This window comes from Rhincodon typus, chromosome 5 (genome assembly GCF_021869965.1).
Source record: "Rhincodon typus isolate 14 chromosome 5, sRhiTyp1.1, whole genome shotgun sequence".
In the NCBI taxonomy this organism is placed as follows: domain Eukaryota; kingdom Metazoa; phylum Chordata; class Chondrichthyes; order Orectolobiformes; family Rhincodontidae; genus Rhincodon; species Rhincodon typus.
Window position 1 is genome coordinate 25250224 of NC_063336.1, and position 23765 is coordinate 25273988.

The 23765-nt window shown below is 41.0% G+C and overlaps 1 protein-coding gene across 1 annotated transcript in view; it reads left to right on the forward strand.

Annotated features, from left to right (window-relative positions):
* LOC125483132 (protein lin-28 homolog B-like) overlaps positions 1-23765 on the forward strand; it is a 73339-nt gene that overhangs the window by 41215 nt on the left and 8359 nt on the right. Inside the window, exon 3 of the mRNA XM_048596910.1 lies at positions 11125-11306. Within this exon, the coding sequence (XP_048452867.1) occupies positions 11125-11306 (182 nt within the window). The remainder of the gene's footprint in view (positions 1-11124; positions 11307-23765) is intronic.

A 23765-nucleotide genomic window follows, 5' to 3' on the forward strand; every position in this document is an offset into this window, starting at 1 on the left:
TAGCACATTAAAGACACGAATATAAATATAGGTTGTTGGTGTTTAACATCTCTACCATTGAAGTTTTTCATGTCTAGGGCCACTGAGAATGAGAGCAAGGAGCTTCTATTGAATGTCTCAGTTGGAGTATTGTGTCCTGTTCCGGGCACTAGACTTAACAAGGTATTAGAGAGACAGAGTGCAGTAAACATTGGTGCCTAGTCTTCCTCATTACCCTAGAAGAGGATGATGTCCCAACCTTTTTTTTGAACAAATGAAGCTACCACTACTGTGTTGCTATTTTGCAGTAAACTCATCAGCGGTTTTCTTGAAGGGAAAGCTGAGAGGAGATTTGATTTGAAGTGTTCAAGATCATAAAAGGTCTGGGCAGAAGGAGTGAAAATATTCCCACTCCTGAAAGGATCAATAACAAAAAGACACGTTTTAATGTAATTAATAAGTGACTGGACGAATTAATTCTAGTCGTTCAGGTCTGGAATGTACTGCCTGATAATGGGATGGTGACAAATACAACTGAGGCATTCAAAAGGGAATCAGAAGGTTATTTGAAAGGGAAGAGTTACAGGAAGTTACATGGCTACAGGAAGAAGGCAGGAGCGTGGGTACCTCACCAGGTGTCAGTTACAAAGCTACGATGGGCCAAATGGCCTCCTGTAACAACGCTGTAGTCTAGTTATTTGCGTTAAATGTTTACATAAACAGAGGTTGTATTGCTTTATTAATACATGATAAGAAAACCTTTCTGACGGTTGTGATCATGAAATGCTCAGCAAAACCGAACATGCACGCGTATGCTTGTGAAATAGTTTAGGTCGAACATTTTGCCTGCAGAGAGAAAATCCCTCGGTATGAGACAGCAATGATTGCTTTCAAAATCAAATTACAAGGCAATTTCTAAGCGACCCCCGGAACACTGTGCTAGCAATCTTTTCATTTGACATCGTCGTAAACGGAAAACAATAATTGCGGGCAAACTGATGATCCCCGCGATGCAAGAGAAAGAGGCGCGGGGTTAATGATCTGCAGTAGGGCAGCTCCACTTACCTGTTCACGGAATTGCGGAACGATTACAAGCTGGGACACGATGACAACGTTAAATTCTACAATTTGGGAGTCGTGATCAACTGGGATCATGTTCCAGACTGAACCAATCGCCAATCCATGTCCTGGTTGCTCGCAGCTCGGGCGATGAATGAAACAGTGGGCAGTGTGTAAGAACCCGCCCACAAGGAATGCTTTTCATTGGCGGTGGGTTTGCTACACGTACGGATTTCCCCAACAGGGCTTCGTGTACACAGTCACACCAACTCTCACAATGGTGCGTTCATGATAGAGCTGCAGGATATTAACGTTACCTCCTCCAAGCAGTGATATCAAAATCCACTTGGAACCCACTACAAGTGATCATTCGTTGCAAGAAAATGTACCATCCGTTCCGCGGTTAACTACAAATGGTCAATATAAATAGTTACATAAATTACAATTGTTGCTATCCCATTGGCGGCCATGGTTGGTGTAGAAGCGTTTGATAAAATATTAGCGACGTGAAATCGATGTGAAGCTGGACAGGCAGAGATGTGCATGTCTAACCTTTCTTCCTTGAAGGGCAAATTCTTATTTGTTGCTGGGGGCGAGAGGTGGGAGGATTCACTTTTACCGATTCGGTGTGCACCGGGCGAGTTGAGGGTAATGCACGGCTCTTTTTTTTATCGGAATCGAAACAACGAGAAAGCAGCAAGTAGACGGACAAACAAAACCCCCTCGGTTTTAACGGGTAACGTTGCGCTGTTTGGCTTCCGGCTTCTTGTATCTTTATCCAGCCCATCCAGGCAGGTAACGGAGGTGAGCAGGAAAGTTGACATTTCGGGTCGGGACCATTCCCGAAACGTCAGCTTTCCTGCCCCTCTGATGCTGCCTGGCCTGCTGTGTTCCTCCAGCTCCACACTGTGTTATCTCTGGCTCCAGCATCGGCGGTTCTTGCTTTCTCTGAGCTGATGTCTAACCCGCTGCCACTAAATCCTCAAACCGATTAGCTGTCAGCCGTGTCGGTCTCCGTTTCCCGTTCGCCTGCTGTAGAGGCTGGGTCCCTCCGTGTAAGTGGGCGCTGTTTTCTCACACCGGAATGGTTCCGTTCGCACGATGAGATAAAGGCGCTGCCAGTAGCGGGAGCTGAAAAGCTCCATAAAGCCAAGTTGAAGTGATACTTCCGGGACCGAGTACCCGTCTTTCTCACTCCTAACTTACTTTAATTTGACTTATATCTCTATGTTATCTGGATAAGTTCCATTCACATTGCAAGTGTGCAACGCAACGCGGACGCACATTGTGTACGCCTGGGGGGAGGTGGTTGGAGAATGAGGGTTTAAGAAACATTTCAGATGCAAATAGTTTCAAACCACTGTTCTACCATCTCTGAGAGATTGTTGCTCCGGGCCAAATCCCACACTGACTGCACGTACGCGGGTAGAAGGATGGTGCTGAGGACAAGAGACGCACCAGGTTCTTTACCCCGCCTTTAGATTGCGGCTGGCTTCCGAAAGTGGGGCGTCACTTGGGCGGATATCCTGCTGGATGTTATTTTACCCGCATTAGATCCGGAGGTAGCAGCAACAGCCTCACGGAAGGTCACCGTTCGACCCATCATCTCGCTGCTAGCTTTTATGAGGCGCATTTCGTTCCGTTCTCTCTCCAGAAAGAGAATTTCGAAACCGAATGAACCTTTTATCTGGTAAAGTGGTTGTTCGAGGGACATTCAGGGATCCAGAAATGTGTTTTCTTCACATCTCCATTCCATTGATTCCAATAAATTTCAACATTTCCCATCACCGTCACCTTTTCCCTTCTGGTTCCCAACTGCTTCCTCCCTTTCCCTTATTTTGGAAGATGCCTGGTGCCTGGTCTTGTACCTTTTGGGCTTTAGCTATCCTGAAGCTAGCCTCTCGGGTCCGTTTCCGAAATGTGATGTTCCACCGGAAGACCAGGGTTATACTGCTGGTGCCTGTGTGCAGATGGCAGAAAGGCTAGGCACGAGGGAGTAAGAATGCTCCCCTGGAAGCTAGCTCTCCTTTCCCCCGCAAACTCTCATTGCTCAGGGCGCCCTCCCGGAACCAGCATGTTCGAAACAAACCACGCACTTTCTTTTGCGAAGTTTCCATCGACTCCTTAGCCCAAAATGCCACTATTGTTGCTTCCATTACGTGAAGTCGTTAGTTAGGTGGATACATCAGAATTATTGGTATAAGGACCATCGGCTTACAATAAAACTCTGTTGTATATTTTAGCTGCTTTTCGTTAGCGTGTAATCCATGTGTTGCTGCTGGTGAGTGTTCTACATGGTGTGTTACTGCGAAGTCTGAAACGGTAGAAACGGACAGGTAAACAGTGACCTTGTTTCCAAGGGTCACGCTGAAACCAAGGAGTGTGTCGCTGTTCTGATACTTGCCCGCTTCCCCCTTCCTGCCCTTACTTAGATGAGCTCCTCCCCGTTGCCCATTTCAGGCCCTGCAGAATGGCCATATATCTGAAAGGCGCTCGTCTCTTTCCGACACCGCACACACTGGGTTCGAATACCCTGTTATGGAAGGCAATTTTTTTTTGTAATGTGATTGGATTTTTTTTTGTTTTAATTGCGATATGTTTGCTAATGTTGTTCTAAACTGTGCTTAGTTGCATGTGACCCGACCTCCCTGTAGGTGCTGTCGTTGATTTTAAAGATCGGCATTTTCGAGTTGTTTTGTGCTCCAGGGAGCCTGGTTAAAATTGCAGTCAGTGGAATTTAAAGGGCTGAGCCCGATAGTAGGGTGAAGCCAGTCTGGCAGCGAATGAAACGGATATGCTGTGGATAGGGGAAACAAAAGCGAAAGAATTGCGGATTCCGACAAGAAGTCAGAAACAAAACAGAAATTAGCAGGTCTGTCAGCGTCTGTGAAGAACATTCTGAAGAAGGGTCACTGGACCCGGAACTCTGATTTCTTCTCACAGACCTGCTGAGTTTTTCCAGCAATTTCTGTTTTTGTGTGTATGTGCTATGGATAGCTAGTTGATTCAAATTAATAATCTACCAGCCCCCTCAAAGAATACTTTGATTCCTAATTTTAACGGGATCAACACAATATGTCAACGAAAAGTTGTATTTATTTTTTCCTCTGTGGCAGTTTTCAATTGAAAAAAACAGTACCGCGCTGTGATTACTGCTCGCAGACATAAAAATCAACAAACATGCAGCGGAAAATCGAGGGTGCTCTAAACAGCACACGACCCGAATGAATCACAATCTCGATCAAGCTTCACTTCAAGAGGAGCGAGTCGTTTCTATTTTCAATTTAACGAATAATATTGCTTTAATGCCAGGAAAGTCATGTCCAGCCCGCTCCCAGGGACTTTCCTTTGCGGCCTTGGGAGGAACTACCGAATGGGCCTGTCACCTGCCGAATCGCAACCGCAATGTGATGTGGAGAGCCGCCTCTCCCTTGCCAGGCAACAAAACCAAAATCTCGGTGGAACCTCTAATTGTTGTGTCCCTACGAATTGTTTAACTTCTGATGCTGCTTGGCCTTAATGTTCATCCAGCTCTACACCTTGTAAAACCAAAAGTCTAGTGGGTGTGGGGTAGGGTCTTGGGGGGTGGAGGAGACGAAATTCCGTAGGCACTTCGATATCGGGAAAGGCTCATCGGGTCACCTCCTACCCATTCCTGACCCTTATCAAAAAGCCAGACTATCACTATTCTTTCTCTCGCTCTCTCCTCCCTCCTCCACCAGAACACTCCTCCCCTCCAGTGCCGGTTCCAAATTGGCTTCGCCGAAACGTGTTGCGATGTGTCATCGGGCTCCCAACTCCATACTGCGACACCGGAGAGATGGCGGGGGGGGGGGGGGAGGGGAGGGGAGGTGGTGTGTGCTCGGGGTGAGGGGTAGTTGGGTAGATCTGGAACAATCCTGTAATGTTTGAAACATGCGATCAGATTTCATGCCTGACCGACCATCTCTGGGAAGTCGAGTGCTCGCTGAGATTTCCGATTTCGCGTTCAGGACCGGGGTGGTGCGGATTATGACGACAAACTGGTCCTCCATTTGTTACAGAATTCGTTCGTGCTTCCGGCTTTAAAAAAAATCGCACGTGTACGGCCAAGTTAAAGAGGGGAAACCTGTCACTATTGCTGAAATATGAAAACTGGGTTTTCTACATCAGAGTGGAATTGCTTCGAGTTCGCAAAGAATGATGGCGACACTTTGGTATTGATGTTCATAGTGTCTGCTCTCCGAAAGACTGTGCATTTGCTTGAGATTGAACATTGGAAATGGGGCTAAATTTATTTGGGATAACTGGTCGGGCATGGACAAGTTGGGCCGAAGGGTCTGTTTCTGTCCTGTACAACTCTGTGTTCATTTTCCGTGCCACGTCCACCGCATATATCTGGATATTCAGAAACCAGGATACCAGCCATATATGGGGAGGTGTTAGAAAGGTGCTGTACGAGTATGGCTGTTCCAGTTTTGCTGTGGGGTTGCAGTCAATGTCCCTGCCACCATCCTGTCAGGACTCTCTTTCTCTCTCCACTTCCCCGAGCCGCCCACTGCAAGTTAAGGGAGTGGACCCTACCAAAGCAAGGTGGGGAGGGGGAAGTACCATTGAGAATCTTTCGTCTTTAGGCTGGAGGTGGTGGGAGACAAACCTGAATGTCACCAGGTTGTGGTGGTTATTGGAATATGCCGGTCCTAAACACTGATTAGCAGGTCTTTAAACAATTCCCACGTATTAAATAAAACCGAAAGAACTGCGGATGCTGTAAATCAGGAACAAAAACAGAAGTTGCTGAAAAGATCAGCAGGTCTGGCAGCACCTGTGAAGAAAAAATCAGAGTTAACGTTTCGGGTCCGATGACCCTTCCTCGTAAGTGTGTGTGTGTGGTGGTTATCACTTTTTCGGAACATAACAGTCCCTGGGTCAACACAGTATGGAGCTGGAGGAACACAGCAACCCAGGCAGCATCAGAAAAAAAAATTCCCCCCCCCGAAACTTTCCTGCTCTTCTAATGCTGCCTGGATTTCTGTGTTCCTCCAGTTCCACACTGTGTTATCTCTGACTCGCTGGGCCAAACTATCTAGTTCCCTAACGGCGGCCCACAGAGTAGGATGTGGGGTGAAGGGGGCGGTCCGCGGAAGTTCATCCAAGTCCTGAAGAAGGGTAATACCTGAAACGTTGACTGCTCCTTTCCCCCAGATGCTGCGTGGCTTGTTGTGTTCTTCCAGCCTCCTGTTTGTCTATTTTCATTTCCTAACGCCCGGGTCCCGCCCTTCCCAGGTAATGTCCCCTCGGCGCAGCAGGAAGTTTACAGCGAGCATTTCAAAGGAGCAGGGGGAGTTGCTGGAACAGCTGATTCTCTCTCTCCGTTTCAGACACACATGTGGAATAAGGGGAGGGTCAGGCTGAAGGGAACTCACTGTCCGTCACAGTTCTGATAATTTTCAGAGGGGGTGGTGGTATGGAAGAAAACAACATCTTGCTTCCATGTCAAGCACTGAGCTGGTCTTCAGCACGATTGAAATCTCCGAATCACTTGTTCCTTTCCACCGCTGAAGCAGCGCCGCGTTTGCGATTTCATTTTCATTCATTCGTGTTTGAGTTAATTTCGGAATGAACTTTTCTTACAGCGTAGCAATGGACCTATTGAAACAATCCCCCACACGCGTGTATTTCGATCAACAAAGCTCTTTTATGGAAATCAGAAACCAAAATTTACCTATGCTTTTTATATATGTTTCTTTGAAACACTCACATAAGCCGAAATGTAGCAATCCTCACGAAATGCGTGCAAGGCAGAGTAGAGATTGGATATTGGCAGCCATTCTACTGACAAAAATGGAACGATTATTCTTACCGATTTCGGAAAAGATCGATGATTTAAGCGCCACGGTAAAGTAGGGGCATTAAAAGTTTCCGATGTTAGCACTTTAACAAATTGTACACAAATTCCACACATTTGGGTGGGGGTCTGGCTTGGTTCACTCACCGGTGAATCATTGGGTTTGCTTCATCCCAGCCTCCCTCGGCTGGCCCGAGTCCCGCAGTGCAGTGCTGAGGGAGTGCTACACTGGCGGAAAAGCCTTCCTCTCCGCCAGAGAAGAATTCGAGGCGCTATCTCCCCTCTCGGGTGGCGATACTTCGGGCAAGAGCAGGTTGCTTCCCCGCTTTACGTGTCTCAATGTTCTTTCCTGGACCAATAGCAGTGAGACAGATGATCCGGTCATTATCTCCATGCTGTTTGTATGTGCGGGCCTGTGCCTCCTGAGTAAACACACTTCAATTGGCAGTAAAACGGACTGAGGGCAACCTGGGAAAAGTAACTATGTTTTCTAAATGGAACTTGTTACTTTATACATCGGTGCTGGCAAACCCACGTTGTTGAATAGGAAATAGACATGCAAAGCCGAAGAGGGGTTGAGTAGCTTTCCTTCGCGTGACAAACCCCAAATCGAATCTGCTGAATTGGATTTCGGAGTTTTAAGTTCGCCACAATATTAAGTGCGACAGGGAGAGAGGACAAAGTTGCGTCGAACCCCTAAATGAAGCCCACTCTCACAGTCCCTTTGAAAAAAATACACTGCGGGAACTTGCACTGCAAGGTTGTGAATGGCTTGGCGTGAATCGAATTTACCCTCCAACAGAAAGGCACCAGTGCTTGAGAATTGGGTAATGCGGACACACAGAAAATCTATTTGGACTAAACACCAACGTTTACTGGCAACCAGAATTAAATTCAGTCCGGTTTATTTTTTTTCTATTTTATTAAGTCTTTTTAAAAAAAAACAAAAGAAAATCGCTTTCTTAGTTTAAAAAAACAACTTAGCTGATTCTTTCTGAGCGAGCTGTGGTTGGAATGCGAGCTGATCAGTTATATCTTTACATAACTTGAAAGGTCCTCTCACGGGAAATGAATGACTCGATAACATCTGACACCAGTGACCACGCCAGCTGCCCCGATCTTAATTCTCCTAATCGCCTGCAACAGCCACTTCTGTGAACCGGATTCAGGGAGCATCAAATATGAAAAGACAAACTGGGAATGCTCAGAGGTGTTTATGGTCATTTGACTTTCTTGATCCATATTTGGGTATTGAGGCCTCATGCATACGTTTTGGAAAGCAAACGAAAAAAAATTTTTCAAACTTTTTTTTAAATGGGGTTGGGGGCGGGAGAAGTGAAAAGACTGGACGCTGGTTCTGTTCACGGAGATATTTCAGGAATTTGGAAGAGTCCTGAGCTTGCGCGTCACAATTCGAAGCAGTTCACGTTGTTAGTAAAGGAATTAAATGAATAAAACAGACGACAGCACTCTCCCCACCCATTCATAATTTACCGGACACCCGCAAATCAACAGATGCCTTCCCTTTGCTGTTCATTTCTTGATTCAAAATGAGTGCACTCAGAATTCTGAAGAAGTCAGCTAACAATGGGAGTTTAGGCTTCTGTGGGATGCCTGTGATTTCGAACGACACTAGTATCAGTGAAATAAACGATTATTTGTAAAACACGTAGAAACGATCGGAGCAAGTGTTGTTGAGATTCGATGTTTTTCTCTGGTACAGAGCAGCTCGGCCTCGGAGAAGCCAACAAACGCAACCCTCTTAGGCCGGTTAAGAATTGGGCCTCAGCTCACGCTCTGTTAAAATAACCTATAGGAAATTTATGGTTGAAGACTTCAAAGGAATTTCAGGATTGAGAGCTTCTACTTTAGTGCGTTAGTTATTCTCTCTCTCTCCTCAAACCCATTTATGCATATGTAAAAAATCCACAGCACCAGCTAACGCTTGACCAACACAGTCTGGGGGGAACAGAAGTGTATCTTGTGCGAAAACAAACAGTGACTTTTTTAAAGGACGTTGATGTTACAGCGGCAAACAAGACATTTAAGTGCAAACTGCCCCTTACAATTGGTCAGACAAGTTGGCGCCGACACGTCAGGCCAGTTTTTTTGGAGCAAAAACGCATGGTAATAGACAATGCATGGGCAGCGCGCTCTGATACCAAAAATCCCACGTTTTATCAGCAAGCCTTCGCCCTTTTTTTCCCAAGTGCGCTTTGCACGTCTCCAGCAAGCTCCCAATGTAAAGGTATTTCAGAATCACAACAGAGGCAGTGAAGCAAATGCTTGACCTTTGAACCCTTTTCGGAGGGGAATTTCCTTTCAAACAAAAAAAAAGTGAGGGAAAATCGCATGTGGCAGAACAGTAATCATCTTTGGTGTCGATTATGTATTTTTGTTTTCAAACTTTGCCGTTCCCAGGTACATGCGCCCTAAAGGCAACGGGGTTAAAATGCTTGAAAAAGGCGCTGTTTTCTCTTGTTGCCTCCTCGGTTCGTGGCATCCTGCTTCTGAAATGAAGGCATCATGTCCGGCTCGCGTGTTTGATGAACCGTTTTATAGTTCAAACGGAGACCATTTGAAAATGACATATCAAATTCAAACGATATCACCTTTGCTGGGGAGGGGGGAAGGGGCAGTCAAACTATTCACTTGGTGAAACATATTGATTTATGTTTTTTTAATGCCAATGTCTCCATCTGAACATGATTTAGTAAAACTAGGTAGACGGCAGTGAAGGGCCGCCTTTTGTTTTTGTACAATGTTTAAACCTTCCCTCCCGGTGGTTAACCTATGCATTTCCTTCGCCGATGATCAGGAACTGGACCGTGAGTGGTGAAGAACGTGGGTCGGGTTCTAACCAGCAATGCAAGGGTTATTGGCGGCGAGTGCTTGCTGTCGCTATCCCTTGAAGGGATTGTGACCCGGCATTACCAGATATGGTGTGTTTATCACGAGAGCCGATCAGTTTTGTATAGGTTGCGTGCGTTGACGTTTCCTTGAACGTGGGGGTAGAGAGAGAGAGAGGGGTGGGGGGAGACCCTGTAGCTTTAACGCTACGGAGCTGACCGACCCATCAAACATGTCGGACAATTAGCCAGATCGAAGAATCCGGAGGGTTTGGTGTTTTTTCGGGGGGGGCGGTTGGAGGGTGGGATGGGGATTGGATGGTGTTGGTGTGCCATCATAATGCTCGCTGCCTGCGGTGCCAGTTTCGAGCAGAGGTTGCTGCTCCGCCTGTGGAGAGCCTGCGATGTGTAATTAGCAGCAAGAAGGCATGTAATTGACGAGTCACGTGTGTGCTAGGCCAGGAAGGGAAGGGACCGGGGTTGGGGGGGGGGGGCGTGGGGGGTGAATGTTAGACCATGCGGGCATTGGCGATCGCTACATTTTTCATCCCTGAATCCTATGACGCTAGATTGATGCAGAAGATTACCCACTCCGAGGAAAAAGTTCTCATCGGGCGGTTTTGGACACAGGGGCCTGTGTGACAACATGGCCGAAGGTTACTTTCTTTTCCCTCTCTTTTTTCTACATAAAAAATATATATTAATTTTTTTTCGAAAAGGCCCTTTCTATTTGCATACTGTTTATAGAGATCGCAGACTGGGCTTTTGCGAAGCTATTGTAGATCTCCCAAAATGTATGTACCCGCCCCCATTTATTCACCACTTCAAAAGCTTGCTGAGGGCTATTGTGTGGACTGTTTGTGTCCGATTTAGCACAGTTTTTTTTCTCTCTTCACCTCCCCCCCCAACCCCGTTCGTGTGTGGAAGGCAACACTACACCTGCCCCTTAAGTTTGATTGGAGTACAGTTATAGCACGCTGGATGCGACCTTAGTTCTCTACAGTATTACATGAAGCTTACTTGAGTGGACCATTTTTTTCCACCTTTTTTTTCCCTCTCTGTCGCGATCGACGCTGTTGAATGTTGATCACAATTCGTGAGAAGAGGGGAGGAAGAGAAGCTGGGCTTGTGTGTTAGTTCGGGAGATGGGATCCGTTTTAAACCAGGCGCATTCCAGTTACGTACGGTTTGCTCATCTTAATTTGCTGCCTCAAACATGGAGTAAAAGAGCATGGGTTACAATCGATATCATGGCCAAAGCGATGCGAAGTGCTTTTCCCTATCACCCTCCAGAAGCGTATTTATTTTTTTAAAAATGTACTTTGTTCATGATTCCCCCTTTTTTACATAAAATATATTGAAATCTTATTTTCCCCCTCTCTCCCGTGTGTGTGTGTTGCAATTGTCCAGGAGGGGCGGGTAAAGGTGGTGGAGACGAGAAAGGAAAACGTACTGAGAAGGAAGAATCTCCAATTCGGCAGGGAGCAGGCCACTGTAAATGGTTCAACGTTAGAATGGGCTTCGGATTTATCTCTATGACTTCCCGAGATGGCACCCCCTTGGAAACACCAGTAGATGTTTTCGTACACCAAGTAAGTTTGCATAATTCCGCCTGTTTCATTCATAATTTTGTTTTGTGGGTGGGGTGGCGTGTGTGGAGGAGTCACGGTTGTTTGTAGAGAGAGCAAAAAAATAAAGTTCCCCTGCAAAATAGCTGCCGTTACACCCGCATTGAGGAGCTGGATTGAGTCCAGCATGAGCCGCAAATATTTGTGGCTTTTTTTAAATCGCTGCACTCATTCCTATTACGATCAGGGCTTTCGCCAGTCTCGAGTGGTGACACTGAAAGCGTAGCATTGGGAACGTTTCACCAATGAATGGCAGGATACTCTTGTCCAAAACTGCCTCTTCCCTGCGCGCCGACTGTATGCGATGGGTCGTTTGAAACGGCATGTCCGAGAAATGAACAAAGTTGAAGGGAAAACGCGCGCCTTTGGCCACTTGGTCGTTCTCCGCCGGTGCAAATATCAAACTAGCGATCTGCTTGTCAAGGTCAGAGGTGGAACCCGGAAATGCTGGGCTCAGCCTGTTGCAGGTTTTGTACGGGGAACAATTGAGGGGGCGCCTATGTTGCAACGTGCAGCCTCTTAAAACACAACCCTGGTGTTGATTTACCGACACAAGTCTTGGAAAGTAAAAGCGAAATCTTGCCTTTAATTCCTATGAGGATTCATTCGCCTCTGAAAATTTCTAGAAAAGTAGTGAGTTTATTAAAGGATTATTGATCAGTGCAACACCATGTGAAGTGTGCAAGGTGTCCTCTGTTCAACGCTTGCTTTCTCTCAATGCTTACAATTGGATACACGGGAAGATACATCCGTGAAACTAGATAGACTTTACTGTCATCTGCCAGTCATAATCGGCAGAAAAGCGACCCAAAGATGAGACCTATCATTATGGGGACGACGACGAGGGGAATCAAACTCTAACCCTGCTTTTCTAGCCGTCCCTGTTCACGCTTGTCCTTTTCATGCATTTGGCTGTATTCGCAAGTTCGAATTTCACCCCCTCCCCCATTCTCCTCCCTCTCTTCTATCTCTCTCTGTTTCTCTCTAAACCTTTCTTGGGTCGTTAAGTAGGGGTTTACGACCTCGTAAGACCGCTTTATAGAGGAACACAGCGACAAGGCAGCAACAGAGGGAAAAGGTTTCATGGTGAGGCAGTGGCACCCTCGTGCTACTGAGCGATCCCCACTGCCGCCACTGAGAGACGCGAATTCGGATCTCGATTAAAGACTCCTTTTACATCGATTAATATTTCTTCTGTAGTTGAATCACAGCGCGTCAAATGAACATTTATTTAAAAAAACAATATCTTTTCGGTTCTGCCCCAAGCAAAGCGTGTGTTTTGTGTCCACCGGAATAGTTTCAACGCGTTTGATTGGAGAGCTCATGGTTTATAAGGCAGCAAATCGCTTTTGCAGGAATTTAATTATAGGCAATAATTTTAATCGTTATTATAAACGTGAAAGTAGCTATAGATTCTACTCTGTTACACTTTTTTTTCTGGTTATGTTGCTCATGTGTTAAGCTTTGCGTTTCCCTCGCCATGTATTCCAATGGACTTTACATGAAAATTGTTGCATGCGTTTAGCAAATTAAATAAGGTCCATTTAACGAGAGTGTTTTGTAAATTACATACTTATCTGTTTATCCTATGAGATGGGTAACATTTTTAATTAACACCATGATGTATGCATGTTACAACCTTATTAAGACCATCTACGACAATCACCAGCAATTTTGTGCTGGTGCTTTTTAAAACAAAAATTAACATTTCATTGTTTTTATCAGTTCTGTAGTAATTGTTACTTGTAAGTCTTCTGTCAGTCCATATTTATTTATTCCACTTTATAGTGCCTGAATGGCAGTTTTAAGATCTAGTTGCGTTTTTGAGTTGTGAACTGTTAATGCATCTGAAGTTTCAGAGGAACAACCGCATTTAAAATAAAAAAAACTCACTTAAATAATTCCTCATTCTTGACATCCATTTGTGCAACTGTCCTGAATCTACAGCCAGGAAATTAGCTATAGTTAGACTTCATGTTGAATGCCTTAAAATTGGTGGAATAAACAAAATCCATCGAGTTTCTCAGTAAGTTGTCCTATAAACAAGGGGACGAGGAATAGCGTGTTGAATTCAAAGTCACCTGTTAGACAAAACTATATTTTAAAATATAGATTGTTTTATAATCTGTGTGCATTATGTTTAGAAAGGAAAGTGTAAGAGCCAAAAATACCTTATTTATTAAGGTGTAACTAAGGCTATTGAAAATCATTTTCATTTTGGTTCATGCCTCATTACTGTGGTTTCAAATACAAATTAGTTTCAAGTAATCCATGTAAATTTTCTTTTGCTTATATTCATTCTGAATTACATTGTGCAGATGAACTAGATTTTTTTTGAGCTGCCAGCTTTGTACACTTGTCCTGCTCTTGTTCAAGAATTTTCAGATATTTTTGAAAACTTTTAATTTTGGCCATAGCTGTCTTTTAAAGCATGTAGGGATATTTGACATTTTTTCCCACAATAAAAGTTTAAAATGTTTTAGTGATTGGTGCTATAGCAGAAAGAATTATTGAGGTTTTGATATCTGTTGAAAAGGTCTGCTCAGCTATAAATGAGACCTACAGAACTAAACTTCCAAGGAACAGTCAAATACAAAAATATGTGGCTTAGTTATAACTTGATGATGTCTTTTAACTTTAAAATGTTTAGAAATTAATTTCCAACATTTCAATTCCACATTTAAAAGTTATTAATCCTTTTTAAATGATACTGACATAATGTACAAAAATAACAGGAACCACAATGTAAAATAAAAGCAAGAAGTATGATTGGTTACAAAACAGCACCTCATACATGTTATTTCTATATATGTTAATATTAAGAATACAAACAAAAGATTTGTTTAAATTATAATAATGAAAAAATCCATTCCAGATATCTACTTTTTCTCTTGCTAATCCACTTTGCAATTTTTCTTCTTATCCCTCCCTTCTCCTCAGCTCCTGAAGGTATTGACCTCTTGGTATCATAAGGATTCAGTAATGCAAAGCCCCATCTAATATCTCACCAAGATAACTATTGTAGACTATCCGATAATGGAAGACATCCTAACCAACTCCACACCTATCCTCCCAGAAAAAAACAGAACAGGAATTATTGGATAGTGATAAAGAATTAGATAATTTTCTCACCACCACCTTCTAACCAAGAGGTCACATAGGGTACTTCTAGCATTATCATAGTTGACGTCAACTAATCCAGCACAAGCCAATAAAAAAAGTTTCTAAAAATAGAAATTAGATTTTTCCAACAATTCTACAGTGAATTACAGAATGACATTCAGTGCAAATACTGAACATTTAGCCTTTAAAAACCTAGGAATGCATAATAGGAATAAATAAAGGATGCTATTTTATTGTTCACCGTTATTTATGCAATCTGATTGTGTAAACAGCTCTTTTGTGTTTATTTTTTATGAGAAAAGTGGGATATGTGCTGCCAAAATATAAAATTGACTTGAATTAACTAGTAAAAGTTTATTTAGAGTTTTGTCCTGATTGACGATGTTTAAAAACATTATCAAGCTAATAACAGCATATTCACAACATGAATTGTTGAATCATTTGTGATGCAGTATGGCTGCAGAGAGATCTGAACTGAATTTGATGCTTTGAATTTAATTCACATTTGATTTGAAACTTGTGGTTATCTTAGTTAAATAATATAGATAAGTAGGGATCATGACCCATTTAATCCAACCTAAAGCCAATCATTTGCCCAAAAACAAAGAATATAGAGACCAATAAAAGTACCATTGATTACCACCATTTCGTACATTGCTTACAAAGACTATTTTTCACTTTGTTGCAACTTGTGACTACTAAATTTGACTATACTGTTTAAACCTCCCATGTGGCTATTCTAAATTTTGAAATATACCAAAATTGCTTTTACTTTTAAAAAGTGGAAACTGCATTGTGCACGATCATTATTTACCTCGAATGTTTGAAGCGAATTTTATTGATTAGAAGAATTGACTTTACATTTCAATGTGTAAAGATAAAACATTGATTAATGGTTTTAAAATATCCTGAACACTTACATTTCTTAATTTGCATGTTTGTTTTCTATAAAATCTGCTAAGAAATGGACAGTTGAACATGGATTTCAATGCTGAGTGTGCATTGCTACTTGTATAGGTCAGCAGAAAACACAATAAAAATACTGCAGTTAGAATGTAATCCTGACATGTTGATTTCAAATGAGGTGATACATACAATCAAGATGGTTGAATGTACTGTAAAAATATACATGTGGGTCAATGGCAATAATCAGCATATCCAATCTATTGATTTTTTTTATGGAGAACATTGGTCCTTCTGTATTGCTTTAAAACCACTGGTTTTCATAAGATAAACTACAGGAAACTAAATCACAATTTAATTTGTAGATTTGACTTCGTCAGCACATAAAATGTCATATTTTGCAATGACATTTTGATAACTGTTATTTGATCAGCAGTTAGCTGTTTGAATATGTGTAAATTAGCAAGCATCTGAAATTATTCAGCTTATCATTTGCTTAGCCATCTCAAAATCTGTAATAGGCATTTTCTTTTTATTGAATGCAGTATTTTGTAGAAAATAAACATTTCTATTGGGGGTAAAGTATATCAGGTTGTTTCTATTAGTATACTGCAGATTTTTTGTTTCTTAGTTGTAATATTTCAAGCATTTCAATTCTTAAGAAGTACTATGATTGCAAAAAAAGCACCATGATATGGTCTTGAATGTGTTATTTTAAAGCCATAAATAATGGAATTAAATATGGTGGGCAGAAGACAAAGAGGAGTATACCCGAAATACAAATGTAGAGACTGTGTAATTTAAATTAAATGTTTATGTTTGAGAGCTTTAAATAATGTGACTTGGCCAGATTACAGTGCTTGGTTTTGAATATCTTGTATGAACAATCTACTGGCTTTAGAAATAGGGTTTTGAGTCATTGTCTAAACATGCAATATTGCTAAAGAAAGAATGTTTAGTGCCTTCATATCTCCCACATTTGAATCAAGTTCACATTTCTTGTTGTTGTTTTGCTTAAAATTGTTCCTTATTTCTCCTTTTTATTGAAGACATTTGTGTATTCTGTAATGTGAGAACTTTTTTTTGCCTGTAAGTATTATCTGGTAATGGATCCTGTTCAGTTAAAGCTTCTTCTGGGGTTTTAACAAATGAAGCTTTGATTTGTTGCACATAAAACCAGGTGGGGAAGATGCTGTGAATATCAGAAGGAAACTTAATTTTAGTGTAATAACATGCTTTGTTACTTTTTAAAATTTTAATATGGGCAATTTTATCTAAATTTTATATCAAGCTCTTGAAAAGCTACCTTGGTTCTCCTTAAAACTGCAAATATTTGGGGAATGCCTTTTTTTTAAGAATGTAAGTTTAACTGATCCTGGATCAGATCTGGTTGACACTATCGTTCTTTGAAGATCTGGGCATTTGGCTTCCCACGGAGCATCCAACTAAACTGTCAGTCCCCTTTGATGAGATAAAATGGATAAAGCTCCCATGCTGATAAGACATTTGGAGCTGTTCCTGTCATAAAACGATTTAAATATTTGTTCTACTTTTTGTCAAAGGCCTAGTTTCATTGATTATTTGCATATGCTAATTGTGTCCTGGTAACACAGGCTCTGCAGCATGTCTTCAATCCTTTCTTTGTTCATGGTCCTTTGCCTTGATGTTATTCATTATTTTAAGTGCCCTTGTTCACAGGTAGTCACATTCTTGAGAAAAAGATCCATTTAAGTTCAGACAATATGGAACATTTTCATGATCAAAATCCTGAATTTGTTGAGTAAATCATTTGAGTGTCTTATAAGTACAAGCGTAACTCTCTTTCACAACATTAGTAGCTGGCTGTTATGCGTAGGAATTGGCTGATTTTAAATGCATTTTAGTCATTATTTCCTCTTTAATTATGAGGAACTTTTAAAGAGAGTAAACTGTTGTAACTCAGACCAGACCACCTGAGCATTTCAGTATATTGTTAAAATTGTCCCTTTAAAAGGTAATTGACAGGCAATATAAAGAATAATACCTTGATGTAAACCTTGTAGCCAATGATTTAGTCATTTCTATACTTGTGAAAAGGTCCAAAATTATAGTTTACTGTTGTGCTAGCAAATAACAAACTATTTTCTATAAGGCTCATAATTTTAAAAAAATAATTTAATATAGATTTATTTACGAGACTCTCTAACTAATTCTTATTTTCAGGGTAATGAAGCTAATTGTTGATTTTCTGTGTTGTGTTATGGGTTAGGCTAAGGGGCATTCACAAGAACGTGCTTCTTAATGTATTAGGTATAAAATGGTCAGCTCCTAGAGAGCATTTTATAATGAAGGAGAACTGTTTTTATTATGGCTATGGTTGATTTGCCTTTGTGCGCAAGATTTTAGGTTGGGTTCTGGAGATCGTTTGTTGTTATCATAGAATATCAATGACCGTTTCAAGTTTTACTGTTAGCTGCCCCAAATCTGGCTTCCTCTTGAAGCTTTACATTACTGGATTGTTTATTTTAATGAGAAATGCCAGAAGAAGATTGAGTACAAAATGTGGAGATGTTATTAATAATGTTTCACCACTAACTCAGTGAGAAGCTCACCTGCGTACAACAGGTCTATGCTGAGGTAGCTTGCTAATGGTACGTACTTTGACTGTTTTCCTGGTAATTTAACCAGTAACTACCTCTGGAAGGACACAGAAGTGGCACATGTAATAGGAGTGCTGTTCAAGTGGACAATAAACACTGAAATGGATGGACTGGGCTGCAGAACTTATTGTTGTGTTGTAATTTCGATGTATGGAGTATAGATGAGGAGACCACAGTTGGTCTTGGCTGTGATTCCCAAGGTGATCAAATAGTCAATTTATGTTTGTGATTTGTGGGTGAATAATGGTGATTCAATGAAGTTTTAACAGGAGATCCATGACAAGTGAGTGGTATGCCAGTATATCAATGCAAAGAAATTAACAAGAATTATTTTAAAAAACAAAGATAGGATGGGAAATAAAATTAATAAGATTTCCTACAGGATGGAGGTGAAAATAGTCAAGTTTTGCAAGGGAATTTCAATCTACATTTGTCTTGGGAAGTAAAAGGAATGTTAATTAAACAAGACATGGCAACAGGTATAGGCCATATATGCTGGGCACCCTGCAGGATTATGGGGAAGTAGGATTAACTGGATCATTCGATGGAGAACTGCATTGATCTTGATGGGCTGAATAGCCTTCTTCTGTGACAGAAATGACTCCATGGCATTTACTTCCAATACACATTGAAGGGAGTGAACTTGTCAAACTCCCTCACAATCGTATGTTTCAGTAAGATTACCTCTAATTCCTCTCAATTCCAACGTGTTTAAGCCTAATCTAGTGAACCTTTGCACTTGTAACCTCTGCATCCCAGTAATCAACTGAGTGAACTTTCTCTGAACTGCCTTCATTATAAATACAATCACTGTAACAAAATTTTGCATAATACATTGTGGAATGGTCTCAACATTAGCAACATTTTCCCATGATTAAATTCTAGACCTTTGCAATAAGGGCTAGTATTTCTTGCTATACCTACACAGTAACATATCATGCTTTGTATAGGAGGACACACAGATCGTGCTGTAACACATTCTGTAGTCTAATTATATTGAATTAATATTTGACTTTTCTATGTCTCACCTCAAAGTGGATACTTTCTCTCTTTCCCATATTATATTACATACACCAAAATTTTGCCCACTCTCTTAGGTTATTTACATGCCTTTGCAAACTCTGCGTCCTCTTCACAACTTGCCTTCAGACGTATCCGTGTATTTTCAGCAACTTTGAAGAAATATACTCAATCCCTTCAATAAAGTCATTGATATATTTTGGAAGTAGATGCCATGAAGTCATTTCTATCACCAGAGAAGGTTATTCAGCCCATCAAGGTCAAAGCAGTTCTCCACTGAATGAACCAGTTAATCCTGCTTCCCCATAGTCCTGCAGGGTGCCTGTCAAATTTCGTTTTGAAATACTGAGTTGTTTCCACTTGCACCACCCTTGTGGGCAGAGTGTTTCTGGTCATAACTACTCATTTAACAAATTTTTCCTCAAATTGGCCCTGTAGTTCTTGCCCAAAACTTTAAATCTCTGTTATCTATTTCTTGTACTGCTAACTTGTGGGAATAGATTTTCCTTGTCTTCCTCATCCAAACCAGTCATAATCTTATACACTTTGTTGAAAACTCATCTCAGTCTCTGTTCCAAGAAAATCATCCCCAATTTGTTAAGGCGTCAGCATTGATTTCTGTGGAACCACATTCATTACAATTTACCAATCTGAAAATGATCCATTTATCCTGACACTCCGTTTCCTATCAGATAGCTAGTCTTCAATCTATGTTAATATATTATCAAAACATCACAACTTTTTGATCTTGTGTAGTGATCTTTTATGTATGAAATGCCTTTTGGATTTATTACATTTACCAGTTCCTTTTATCCACCCTGTTCATTATATCCATGAAGAACACTTATAATTTTTTCAAATACAATTTCACTTTCATAAAAACATTATTTTCAAAATACTCATTCATAGGATGTGGATGTTTCTGGCTAGGGCAGAATTATTGTCTATTCCTATTTGGCCTTGAGAAAATGGTAGTGAGCCACCACCCTGAACCATTGCAAACCTTGGTTCTGCCAGATTGAATATGACTTTCCAAATATCCTGCTATTACTTCCTTTTATAATGGATCCCACAATTTTCCCAATATTGGATGTTAGACCAGCTGGTCTACAGTTTCCTGCTTACATAGAAACAAAATTAACATTTCAGGTTGATGACTTTTTGTCAGAGCTTTTGAGTTTGTTTGGTATCTTTTGGTTTTTATTCCAGATTCTCAGCATTGTTTTATTTTGGTTCTGTATCATTTACTGCTGATTCCCTCCTTTCTCATATAGGGATATTGCATTTGTAGTTTTTCAATCTTCTGGGAGCTTTCCAGAATCTAAATAACTTAGCAGATGCTTTGGTTGTAGTCTTCCAACTCTACAACAATTTATTTTAAGGCAGGTGATATATGTCATCAGAGATCTGTCAATCTTTTTCCATAAGTTTGCTGAGAAATTGAGACAGTTGTTTTAAAGTCCTCCTTTTTGCACACCACCTCCACATTTTCTGTAATAATTGGGATACTGTGAGTAAATAGATTCATGATTAAATACTTACACTCATTTTATTGCCCAATATATCGGTCTCAAAAGGATCATTTTTTTATGTGAAAATGTTCATACTTTACATAAATAATAATCAATAAGATGAAATGTTGTGCATTGTTCTTGGATGGTGCTTGTCATCGTCACCTGCTCTCAATTCAGGATGACATGTACTCAAAGGTGATAATTTGTGTTTTGGGTTTTTGTGTGACTAAGGAGGCCAGTTTTCAACATATTTCTGAACACTTCATGTTTGTCCTGAAGAGGACTACTCGAATCCAGATGATGCTTGGATACTCAGATCCAAATCTACCTCTGCCTCCACACTGGTGTCAAGTGATCATCATGCATTTGTCACTTCTGCATGGATTCTGGAATAGAGATGCCGAGGTTCACAGCCCCTTCTCAATCACCTGTCCTTCAGTGCCGTTGGACTTGGCACTTGCAACCTTGTAGAAGCCTGTGCATGACTTTGTTTAACCTGAGAACTTTGGGGAACCATCATTTTCTGCATGATCTTGACAGGTTGGTTATTAGATTTTGCTTATGATTCAAAGAACTTTGTTGCTGCAGCTTTTATCCACCTTTGTGCTTCTTGAGGTGAACAATTTTCTTTCATCTGTTCTGCTGTTGGGTACTTTTAGGGTCACACTTTAGCTGGAACCTCCCCCTAACTTTGTTGAAAGGAGCTCCTGTTGGTATCACTGACACACACAGCTTCTCCACAAATCAGGTTGGTGATTCACAGGGTGCCTTACAATTGGTTAAATTAAAGGCTGCATTAGTATTATTTTCATTACCAGTAGCAATCCATATGTTGTAATTAGTAATTTAAGTGCTATTCTGGAACAATGAATCCAGTTAATGGCAAATGATTTTCTTAATTGAGAAGCTGAAGTGAAGGTCTTTGGCCCATAATGCAAAACATTACATCAAAGCTAAGAAGAGTAAAGGGAAACTAAATGAGATGGAATGAAGCAATTAGGTAACGGCAAGATTGAAGGAAAAAGGATGGACTGAGAGAAAGCAGGAGTTCTGTAACTTTGTGTTTATGGAAAAGAATCAGACCCATAACTTGATTTCAGTATGATTTTTTTATGCATTTATGGAGAGTGGGCATTGCTGGCTGGGCCAGCATTTATTAACAATACTTAATACCTTTGCACTGAGTGACTTGCTATGAAGGCATCTGAGGGCAGTCAAGAGCGCACCACATTGTGCATCTGGAGTCATACTACAGGCCAGATCAAATAAGAATGGCAGACTTCCTTCCCTAAAAGACATAAATGAGCTAGATGAATATTTATGGTAACTGACAATAGTTACATGGTCATCATCAGACTAGGTTTTAATTCAAGATTTTTATTGAATTTAAATTTCACCACCAGTTTTGTTGGGGTATTTGAATCCATGTCGGCAGCACATTAGTCTGGGACTCTGGATTATTAGCCTCATGACATTACCACCACTCCACATTCACCTCTCAATGGAGGATGGCATTCAATGCAAAGAGAAATATAAAAGACAATATCTTTAAAAGGAACTTGGGATGAACATGAGTAGGTTACTTAAAGAAGCACCCAGACCAGAGTGACATCAGCGTTAGGAGACATTGAGACAGGGAAAGTATGTAAGACAAAAAAGAAACCTCGAAATCTTCTTGGAGAATGCTCACAAAGCTACCTTGGCAGAAAAATGTCATTTTACACAGGAACTTCATCAATAAACCTGAATAGTCAATAGATAAAGGGTCATTGTACTTGTAAATAAGTTGGAACACAAGCATTCATTTTCTTTCTCTGGCGGTTCACAGAGGATCTTTAGCACCTAAGGCACTTTGGGAATTGAAGACTTATGACTTTGTATTACTCAAAATGATGCTTTCCCCAATAGCTCAGTGTAGAATTAAGGTTTGTATGCTCCTGGTTCGTACAATCCAGGTCCTTCTAAAAAGAAAACTATCTTACCTCCCTTGAGATTGTGGCTGCTTTCGTGATAAAAATGTACGGGTTGAAAGATTTTACAAAGTGAAATTGTTTCTCAACAGGTAAATTTATAGTTGGTGAGTACCTTTTATCTTTTAAATCCCAGGAAATTAACTGGTAATTATAAGGTTATACCAGTAATAGTAAAATTTATGAGCAGTAATAAATCTTATTGGAGTCAGAGCATTTCTCAAATATAAATTAGTAAAAGTTAATTATGAACATGGAACGGCTAGGTGATGTGTTGTGACAGCAGAATGTTGGTGCTCTTGGATGCCAGTATGATACAGAGCAAATATGCCTGCAAATTAATGTAGCATTGTAAAAGCACTATGAGGAGGTGATGGCTTCGTGGTATTATCGCTGGACTGTTAATTCAGAGACCCAGATAACGTTCTGGGAACCTGGGTTCAAGTCCTGCCATGGCAGATGGTGGAATTTGAATTCAATTAAAAAATTAAGGAATTATGAGTCTAATGATGACCGTGAATCCATCGTCAATTGTCGGAAAAACCCATCTGGGAAGGAAACTGCCATCCTACCTGGTCTGGCCTATATGTGATTCCAGACCTACAGCAATGTGGTAGACTCTTAACTGCCCTTTGGGTAATTAGGAATGGGCCAGCGATGCCCTCATTCCCATGAATGAATAACAATAAAAAAAGGAAACTCATCTCGAAGATTCAATCACTGTAATTCACCATTGACCTAGCCTGGACAAAGAAAGCGATTCTGCACAGATAGTATGTGATACCAAATTATAAAGCAAACTTCAAAGGTAAATAACCTTGTATTATTGTCCAAATTGGCCAAGGGCAAATAAGAAATGAATCCTTAGCTCAAAAACTGGTGTGGGTCCTGATGGAATGGTCTACACCAGAATCATGCTGATACCAGTGTTCTCATAAGCCGTGTAACTGGGAAGTAGGGAGGAATTTAAACTAATTATTGAGGTGAGGGATCCAAGGTATTAATATGGGAAATTATCGATCATGACAGGAAGAAATAGAGAAAAAAAAAGAGTAAACAACAGGCAAGGCCAGAGGTTACAAAAATAATTAAAAGGCAAAACAAAAGGCTTCCCTGCCTGTACATAGCGTTGAGAATAAGACTGCTGAATTAATAGCACAAGTAGAAATAAATAAGTACGATCTGATAGCCATTGCAGAATGACATAAACAAGGACCTAGGTTTTAAGGGCACAGGACATTTAGGAAGGCCAGG